The following is a 10,009-nucleotide window of genomic DNA, read 5'->3' as shown; positions in this document are numbered from 1 at the left end:
CTCTGTGTTTCCTGGGATAAGAGCACTCTATTGTCATCTTCCAAAACTTTGGAGAGGTCCCAGAGATCTCCCAGGAAGGAATTTGGGGCCTCAAGCACATGCCCCGTATACAGAGGCTGAGGACTCAGGGGTCAGGGGTGTGAAGATTGAGGACAGTAGAGGAGTAGCCTGAGAGGTCTGGAAGGGGGGTGTCAGAGCTGGTGGAGCTTTTCTTCCTGTCAGAAAACAGCCTAAGAAAGAACTAGTGCCACCAAGGGCAGCTGGGGTGGCCTAGACTGGTGACAAGAAGTCAGAAATTTCCCTCTGAGGTCAGTGTTGTGGTGCAATATGTCACAAAGAAGGAGTCTGGATGAGCCCCAGGCTTTGTGTGTGCAGGAAGAGCCAGGGAGGACGCAGAGATGTCAGTGCAGGAAGGTGCCAGCCAGGTGGGGCAGCTGGGGGGATGACGACAGCCTGCAGGGAAAGGGGCAGGGCATGGACACCGTAGGACAGCCTGGGCTGGAGAGGAGACAGGGATGGGGAGAAGCTGAAAGGCCCTGACACAGCCACCTTCTGCAGGCCTTTGGCCAGGGCTGCTGTCTGTGCCCCTGAGGCCAGAAGGAGGGGAGTGCCCCTTGCAGCCCTGGGGCCTCATGGCCTCCTTGTCCCTGCTCAGCAGCCTGGCAGGTGCCACCCCATGGTCCTGCCCTTGGCATTGCACATCCCACATCCCAGTGCCCCAGGAAGAGCCCTGAGGAATGAGGCAGGGACAGGATGTCCCTTCCCAGGGGATGGGGGTCAGGCCTTGGTCCTCTGGATTAAGGAAAGAAGTCAATGTCTTTTCAGAAACACAGACACCTCTCCCTTGCTTGTCCATCCTTGTCATCACTGTCTGAAGTTTTCTGCTCTAACTGGAACCTGGGGACATGTTCTCAGTTGTGTCCCTCAGTGAGACTCATTAGCACAACAAGAAACTTCAGTGTTTCAATCTCTTTTTGACTTCTTGAAAAGTTGTTTGAACTTCCTCTCAGGGACTGAGTCTCATGTAAACAATGACAAACCTCCCAAGGGTCACTAAATGCCTGGGGCTGTTGCTGTGCTGCTGAGCTGGGCTGGGCTCCTGGCACACAGGGAGCTCCTGGCAAGCAAGAAGAGCTTCAAAGAGACAGTTCTGCTGGTGAGCAGCTCCTCTGCACAGCCCAGCAGGGCTGAGGGCACTGCCTGCAGCACCAAGGGCAGGGGAGTGAGACAGAGAGAAGTTAAAGGCTGTCAGATGTAGAATGATGCTGAGACCTCACTGGGAGACAATTTTAACAGATCTTGGCACAGGAAGCCTGTTCATGCAGGGCAATGGGACTGCAGCTTTTGGAGGCAACTGGGAAAGCTGGCACTGCCCACCAACTACAGATTCTGCAAGTGCAACTCTGAGACTATCTGGAGTGCAGAGGAGGAGGACATGCTCAGAGCTTCAGCTCCCTCTCAGAATATTTCCAAGACAAAGCTTTTTATAAGGTTAAAGAAATTTCCTGAGATTGTGTTTCCAGTTTCCTACTCTGGAGGAATGGGAGGAATAAATCATTAAGAAAGTATTAATTTTGACAAGTCCCTGAGACATTTGAACTGTGAGTGCTCAGTAGGTCTATCTGAGCTTCCTAATGTGCTTTCAGCCACTGCTCTACCTGTGGGCAGCACCAGCATCACCTCTGCTAGACCCATCAGGACTAGTCTGAGATGTCCTTTTTGCACCTGCAAACGGAATATGACCCCTACCACTGCAGCCTGTGGTGCTGGGGAAGGAGCTGAGTCTGCTTAAATCAAATGCCATCATAAGGACACTTGGCTGTCTCCCTGAGGTTTCCTTCCAAGCTGTGAATTTCCCTCCAGGTTGGAAACCTGTCCCTTAACATCTCCTTGTTATGTGAAACCCCTGTACAGAAGCACAGTGATGCTAAAACAGTGAAAATGCTGTTGAGTAGGGACCCAGCACTGGAGTTGAAGAAAGATCTCCTAGGAAATCAAAAGGCTGTCTGTGTGTGCCCTGGGGAGTATCTGTAGAATACAGCTTTGACTTTGTTTAGCTAAGTCCACGCTAACTGTCCTCTTACTGTCTTCTTCTCCTGTGTTGGAAACAAACACCCAGAGGCAGCAAATGTCCAACAGCAGCTCCATGCCCCAGTTCCTCCTCCTGGCATTCGCAGACAGGCGGGAGCTGCAGCTCCTGCACTTCTGGCTCTTCCTGGCCATCTCCCTGGCTGCCCTCCTGGCCAACGGCCTCATCCTCAGCGCCGTAGCCTGTGACCACCACCTGCACACCCCCATGGGCTTCTTCCTGCTCAACCTCTCCCTCACAGACCTGGGCTGCATCTGCACCACTGTCCCCAAAGCCATGCACAATTCCCTCTGGGGCACCACAACCATCTCCTACACAGGATGTGCTGCACAGCTCTTTTTCTTTTTCTTCTTCATGTCAGCAGAGTTTTCCCTCCTCACCATCATGTGCTACGACCGCTACGTTGCCATCTGCAAACCCCTGCACTACGGGACCCTCCTGGGCAGCAGAGCTTGTGCCCACATGGCAGCAGCTGCCTGGGCCACTGGCTTTCTCTATTCTCTGCTGCACACAGCCAATACATTTTCCCTGCCCCTGTGCCAGGGCAATGCCCTAGGCCAGTTCTTCTGTGAAATCCCACACATCCTCAAGCTCTCCTGCTCACACTCAGGCTACCTCAGGGAAATTTGGCTCATTGGGGTTAGTGCCTGTTTAATATTTGGTTGTTTTGTTTTCATTGTTTTCTCCTATGTGCAGATCTTCAGGGCTGTGCTCAGGATCCCCTCTCAGCAGGGACGGCACAAAGTCTTTTCCACGTGCCTCCCTCACCTGGCCGTGCTCTCCCTGTTTATCAGCACTGGCGTGTTTTCAAACATCAAGCCCCCCTCCATCTCCTCCCCATCCCTGGATCTGGTGGTTTCAGTTCTGTACTCGGTGGTGCCTCCAGCACTGAACCCCTTCATCTACAGCCTCAGGAACCAGGAGCTCAAGGATGCCCTGAGGAAAATGATGACTGGATGCTTTTCAGGAGCAATAAAGTGCCTGTTTTCTTGTGCATAGCATTCAGAATGGGACTCCTTAATGGCCCAGCCTTCCTGCTCAGGTTTTTCCTGGAGGTCATCGGATTCATCTGGCAATAATTTTCTCTGCAATTAAATATTATTATGCATCTGCCTTTGAATTTGACCCAGACATGTATAAATGGTGAATTGTGCTGGCTGAGTCTTTAAACAAAATAAAGGACCCTGCAGTGCCTTCTTTGTCCAAGACCCTTCTTCTTAGCTGTTCCCAAAGGACAGTACACTGCAGGACATGGGTGTATTTGCAAAGGGGAAGGGGACAATAATCCCAGCCCAGCAGCACTGCCAGGGAGCAGCAGTGCTTGGTCTTTGCAGAGCTGCTCTCTTGCCACTTCCACACTGTCCTCCTGAGCCCCTTTCTCGCTGTAAGGCCTGAGTGCTCTCTGAGCACAGTCCTGGGGGCTGGAAACCCTTGGAGCACAGGCAGGGACAGGCCCTGGGAACTTGTGAAGCAGAGCTGGGCTCCCTTCCAGCATCTCCAGGATGCTGTGGGATCTTCTGAGGCCACTGCATGGACTGGGTCACTTCTTCTGTGACCTTGTTCCAGGGCTGGAACTCTCCTGCAGTGACACCATGACACTCCTGCTCTCTGCTTTCCAGGTTTCATTTTTAGATCCAGTCTTCCCCTCCTGTTCACAGGGACATCCTGGGAGTGCTTCAGAGCTGCCATCCTGGGGCAGCTCCTGCCCAGCGTGGGCAGGCACAAGGTCTCTCCACCTGCTCCTCTCCCCGCCCCAGTGCCACTGTTTTCTGCAGCCTCCTCATCCTTGCCCAGCACAGCCCTCCTGGCACAGTTGGACACAGCCCTTGTTCTACCCCCTCCTCAGGCACCTGCCCAACCCCCTCAGCTCCAACCTGAGGGCCAGAAACCTTCAGGGCAGGGAGGCACTGGGGAAAATGATGAGGAAACCTTTCAGCTGCACTCAAATCCAATTGGAGGGGTTGACCTCCTGGAAGAAATCCCTTCTCATTCTCCAGAACCACCAGGACAACCTGTGTTGTGTCCTGGGCACTCCTCTGGAAGTGTGGGATACTGCAAAAGTTTTGGTGTCAGGGCTATTGAGAAGGCTGGGCAGTGTCACTGGGAGACCTCTCCCAAACCCTTGGAAAGGCCAGAGCCATCCCAGAGCTTCCTGGGGCCTTGGCAAAGGCAGACATGGAACCAGTCTGCAAACAGGGCAGCAAGGAGGGTTGGGAGAGTTCCAGACTGCTCAGGCTCAGCAGGGAAGGGGATAGGGCAAGTCCTCCTGCAGCCATTGCCAGGCATGGGAAGGACAAGGCAGGGATTGCAGAACCCCTGTGGGAGGGAAAAGAAGGGGATGTTTTGTGTCCAGACTTTATCAAGGTCCTTGACATGGTGCCCTGTCCTTATGGCCAGACTGGTGAGAGCTGGACTGAAGAAGTGGAAGATGTGGTGGATGGGAAGTTGCCTGCATGAGGAGTGTCAAATAAAATCCATGGTACAAAGTCCTCTTGGCAGCAACTTCCTGGTGAAATCCCTCAGTGATCAGCCCTTGAACACCAATGCTGAAGAGCTCTCTATATAATGGGACAAAATGCATTTTCTAGTCCTTTGTGAATGATTGCAAATTGCAGGAAGCCCCTGAGCAACCTTTCCTGGTTTAAAGACATGTATTGGGGTGGGAACTCCAATAAAATGAACTCGCTCCTCTTTTATTCCCTACCACTACAGGGAGACAAAATACAGGGAGGTATAAGTGAAAAAAATAAGAGTTGACTGACAAGAAATATAGAAGCAAAACCAGCAATAATAATAGAACAGTTCAAAGCTACAACAGAGAGAGAAATTGACTCCTCTCTACCCCCCTGGCCCAACTCCCTTTTGTAAACAGATAACACCAGGGATCAACACGTGCCTCCCTTCCCCCTTTTCCTCCTGAAAGAACAAAGAACAAAAAACAAATCCACGGGAAAGAGGGGGAAAGCAAAATGTGGGAAACTCTCTGTTCTGAGATCAGTTGTGCTGCCCAAGAACACGCTGACTCCAGAGGTGTCCAAGCAGGGCAGAGCCGGCGACTCCGGTCCGTGCGGCGGCGGGGGGGAGGCAGCGGCTCTGCTTGATTCCATGGAGTTCTGGGGAGGCACAGTGGGTGCCATGAGACTCTTCAGTGTCACTATGGCCCCTTGGTTCCACTGAGTTCTGAGATGTCTCAAAGTTCCTTTTGTTCCAAAGAGTCATGGAATGAGCCCTTGTCACAATGGGCCCTTGGTTCCATGAGATTCCACAGTGTCCCTGCATTCCTTTGGTTCCAGGAGGCTCTGCAGTGTCACGGTGCCACTTGATTCCGTGACGTTACAAAGAATCAGAATGGTCCCTTGATTTAAGGCCAACTGCACATGGGGCTGCCCCGGGGGGAGTGTGGGCACCCAGACAAGGGAGTTGTCACCCCCCTGGACTCAGTCCTGGTGTCATCACATCTGGACTGGTCTGTCTGTCTGTGAGGTTCCCCATTCTGGAGGAATGAGGAAGAACAGGAGAGGGTCTAGAGGAGATCTGACAGGATGGAGCTTTTCTCTGTATTGGAAATAGAATGAAATCTCCAAAGAGTAGCACTGAAAGTTCAGACTGAAGGTTAGGAAAAAGAAATGTCACTCAACAGGGACCCTTGTGCTGCAAGAGGTCACTCAGAAGGAGGCAGGATCAGCCCATGGCTTTGTGTTCCAGGGAACAGCCAGAGCTGGTGCAGAGCCATCAGGGAGGGTCTGGAAATGCTGCTGGGAGGGGGTGGGAAAGCAGGAGGGGTGTGTGCAGCCTGCAAGGCCAGAGCAGCAGCAGGGCCAGGGCAGGACAGCCTGCAGGAGAGATGGCCAAGGGCTCTGGCAGGGCTGCAAGGCCCAAAGGCACCCAGGCCTTTGTCCCCTTGCCTCTGGCAGCTGCCTCTGCCACTCAGGCCACCACAAGCCACTTTCCTGGCAGGTTCTGCCCTTGGGTTCTGCCTCGCCCCTCCCTCAGGAGCCTGGCAGGGGTTGCCCAGTTTTGGGCCTTTGTTGTTCCTCCCCCGCCCATCCCAGTGCCCCCCAAACAGCCCTGAGCCAGCCGGGAGGGACAGGATCTGCTGGGCCAGGGCCTGGGGCTCAGGCCTTGGCCTTTGTGCTCCACAAAACCAAGGCAGGCTTTGCTCAGCATTGCAGGGGCCTGCCCAGAGCCTTTGTCTGCCTGCACTCCTGGCCTCCAAGGAGCTGCTCCAAGGAGTCCCTGGGGAGGCTTTGGCAGTGCCTGCCCTCAGTGGGGCCCAGCAATGCTTCAAGGCACTTGGACTTTGGCTTCTGACTTCTTCAGCAGCTGCTTCAATCTTCTCTCAGTACCTCAGGATCATGGGCTGGGCTGCAAACACACCATGGGGCTCATTAAATTCCAGAAATCCCTCATGATCTCTTTGTTTTCCTTTAATTGTCTTCAAGGCAATTTCAAAACAAGTCTTCAAAGTTTGTATTTTTTTTGTTTTAATTCAATTATGGATATTTTTTAGTTCAGAGGAGAGGTGATAGAGGTGTTCTCCAAGTGATCTTGATGCTCAGTGTCTCCTCAGGAGATTCAGACTGACCCTGTCTGATCAATCTTGCTCCTCACCCCCCAACCTCACCAGTTCTGACATGGCCCATCTTGGACTGACAGCTGATGCAGCTCCAAACACACTGTGGGACCCATTATTTTCCTTTCTTTTAATTGTCTTCAAGTCTTCAAGACGTCAACAACTAATTGGAGTTGTTTTGTAGTTTAGCTAAGGAGGAGGATTTTAAAGAGGATGTCACGAAAAATATATATTTTTTGATGAAAGGGAATTATTTACACAAAGCCTTGGGATGCAAGAGGGTCAGGGCACAAAGGATTTGGATCCAAAGACAAGCGGGCAAAAGACATTACTAGCACTTAGTCATTGACCAACTGAACAGTTATCAAGTGATTCAATAGCATTTGCCACAATTTTAACAGTGACTGAATTAGAGATTCCCAATAACAACATTCCCACCACAGTCAATTCACACCCACACCCAGGCAGAGATGTGTGGACACATCAAGAGCTGGGGGTGGAAAGGTCCCTCTCCCAAATTCTCCTTGTTGTCAGGGAAACACTCCCCCAAATCCCTTTGTGTTTCCCACCAGACAAGGGTCCCAGCTGGAGGAGTGTTTGTGGCGGGGGATCAGAATTGTCCTGGGCACCAGCGAGGGTCTTTGGAGTGTTGGAAACTGGAGGGTTCCCGAGCTGGGAGAGGCTGCCAGAGGTGTCCCACTGAGAGGGAGGTGCTGGGGAGCTGCCAGGGCCTCCCTCAGCCCCGCTGGTTGTGGGCTCCCAAGGGGACTGGCTTTAGTTATCTGCTGAATTTCCATCCTGGTGTCAGGAATGACTGGAGTTTCCAAACTATTTGGGAATTGTATCCAAACTGTTCCATTTGGGCTGTGATTCAGGTAGGGAATGTTCCAAGGTTTTCAGGGGATGACTCATTATCCTGTGTTCCCCAACTGCTCTTACACCCATCCAAATCAGCTGGATGGTTTATTGACAATGTGTCCCGAGGGGAGGGACCTCCGATGCCATAGAAACCGCTCCCCTGGATTAGGAAACCTTTGGAATTCAGGAGCTGTTCCAGTGGAGCATGAAAATGAACAGCAATTTCCCTAAAGCCCAGAGCCCAGCAGAACAAAGGCAGGCCCCATCAGTGTCAGAGCAAAGGTCCCCCATCCCTGTGTCCCTGTGGCCGCTGAGGCGGCAGCGCAGGCCCGAGGCGGTGCCGGGTCCCGGTGCAGCCGGGGCAGAGCGGCGGCTGCGCGAGCGGCAACCCCGGCGGTGAGTGCGGCAGCCCCGTGGGAGCGGCGGCTCCGGGCACAGACGCCGGCGGCAGCCGCTGTGGCTCGTGGAACCGAGTGGCCATTGGGACACTGCAGGGCCTGCTGGAATCCAGGGGCCGGTGGGACACTGGGGAGCCTCTTGGAGCCAAGGGAACCCTGGGATATTTTGGAACATCCTGGAATCAAGGAGCCATTTTGACACCATAGGGCCTCGAGGAACCAAAGGAACCCTCAGAGTTTTTGCAACCTCATGGAATCAAGGGTCTGTTTCTGGCAGGATGCTCTGCTCTGATAATACCTAAAAACTGGTCAGAGAATGCAAACAATGCACACTCTCTGTGATGAGTTACTGCTGGTGTGAAGGTGCTATTTTTAATGCGGAATTATGCTAAACCCAAAATGTTTCATGAAACTTCAAACACACATCCAGCTTTCTGAAGCAGGATTTGACAGATAAGCTGCTCCCTGGCCTGCAAATATGTCCAGCAGTCAAATCCTTGATAACTATAAAAGCCCCGTCCAACTGTCATGGGGCAGATTCTTCCACAGACTTCCTTGAAGTGTGTGGAGCTTCTGCCATGAAGCAGGGACAGCTCTTCATGGTCACTCCCCAGGGGTTAAGTGAAAGAGAGAGAACTACCCCCTGTCATTGTGGGGTGAGTCACCTCAATCTCTGCTTCAGGATTGTTTCTTTTTGCTGGCTTTGATCCAACTGCTTTAATAGAATGACTTTGATAGACTACAATATCCTATCTATTTCTGAGAGGTTTTTTGCCTGAGTCCTGGTGGTTTGGGTTTTTCTGGACTGAATCTTGGTGTTTTGGAGGTTTTTATGATCACAGGATGCCCAGTGAGTTCTAGAGATGGACTTGGGCAGGAGGAACCCCCAAGCCAACGCGCTCAGCCCTTGTTTTCCCCCCATCAGGATTTGTCCTTCCCAAAGCTTGGTCGGATGGAGGAGGAGGCTGCGAGGAAGAGGAAGATGCCTTGGGCCCCCCAGGCAGGTGAGGAGGCAGTCAGTGTCCCTTTGGGCGGGTGTTGTGCTGGCTCTGTCAGCCGAGCATGGCCCCGGCTGCAGGACAACCCCGCTGGCGCCGCCGTCCTGCCGGGGCCGGAGTTGGGGGAATGTCCTTGGCCTTCCCTGTGGGCCGGAGGCAAATCCCCTGCCTGTCCTTCTTGCTTCCTGCCCCAGGCCCCGAGCTGAGGACGGAGAGCCCGGAGGACAAATCCCCCCGGCAGAGCCTGGTGGGAGAGGCCGTTTTGAAGGGCTCCCCGGCACAGGAAGGCAGCGGGGAGGAAAAGGGCCGGAGATCCCCCCGCAGGAGGGGCTCCAAAGCCAGCCCAGGGTGCTCTGAGGAGGAAAGAGCCAGCCTGTTCCAGGAAGGCGGCCGGAGCTTGAGGCGTAGCTCTGAGCTGGTGGTCCCTGATCAGCCTCCCAGCAGAGAGAAGCCCTTCAGGTGCTTGGAATGTGGAAAGAGCTTCAGGAAGAGCTCCCACCTGCTCAGACACCAGCACATCCACACTGGGGAACGTCCCTACACATGTGGGGAATGTGGGAAGAGGTTCAGGGACAGCTCCGCCCTCCTCGACCATCACCGCGTCCACACTGGAGAACGGCCCTACACGTGTGGGGAATGTGGGAAGAGGTTTCACACCAGCTCACATCTCCTCCTGCACCAGCGGACGCACACGGATGAGAAGCAGAACTCCACCCTCGTCACCCACCGGCGCATTCACACCGGGGAGAGGCCCTACAAGTGTGGGGAGTGTGGGAAGAGCTTCACCCACAGCTCCACCTTGACCAGACACCAACGGACCCACCAGTAAGGGAAGCCCTACCAGTGCCCTGACTGCAGGAAGAGCTTCGGCCGCTGCTTCCACCCTGAATGAAGCCCCTGATGGTGAGGCAACCCCTGGAGTCCAGTGACTGTCACTCCATCCCTTTTGACCACAAAGGACCAGTCCCCTTTCCCAGGGGCAGCTTCTTCCAACAGAACCCTTTCTGGGGGTGTGTGGAGATTCCTGCCTTGGCTGGGGACCCCCCAAGGTCACTGCTGGAGGTTGAGAGCAGAGATCTCCCCATGAGTGTTG

At 53.6% G+C, this 10,009-nt stretch overlaps 1 protein-coding gene across 1 annotated transcript; it reads left to right on the top strand.

Annotated features, from left to right (window-relative positions):
* Positions 1-2,128: 2,128 nt before the first annotated feature.
* LOC114003824 (olfactory receptor 14J1-like) lies at positions 2,129-9,745 on the top strand. Its single transcript, XM_039378385.1, has 2 exons — positions 2,129-3,046; positions 9,599-9,745. Exons 1-2 carry the CDS (start codon positions 2,129-2,131, stop codon positions 9,743-9,745), a joined length of 1,065 nt encoding a protein of 354 aa, XP_039234319.1.
* Positions 9,746-10,009: the final 264 nt, after the last annotated feature.

This window comes from Pipra filicauda, unplaced genomic scaffold, assembly GCF_003945595.2.
Source record: "Pipra filicauda isolate LSUMZ 115617 unplaced genomic scaffold, ASM394559v2 scaffold1372_size15507_pilon, whole genome shotgun sequence".
Lineage (NCBI taxonomy): Eukaryota > Metazoa > Chordata > Aves > Passeriformes > Pipridae > Pipra > Pipra filicauda.
The sequence above is the reverse complement of the archived record's forward strand: the minus strand, read 5'-3'. Positions and strand labels throughout refer to the sequence as shown.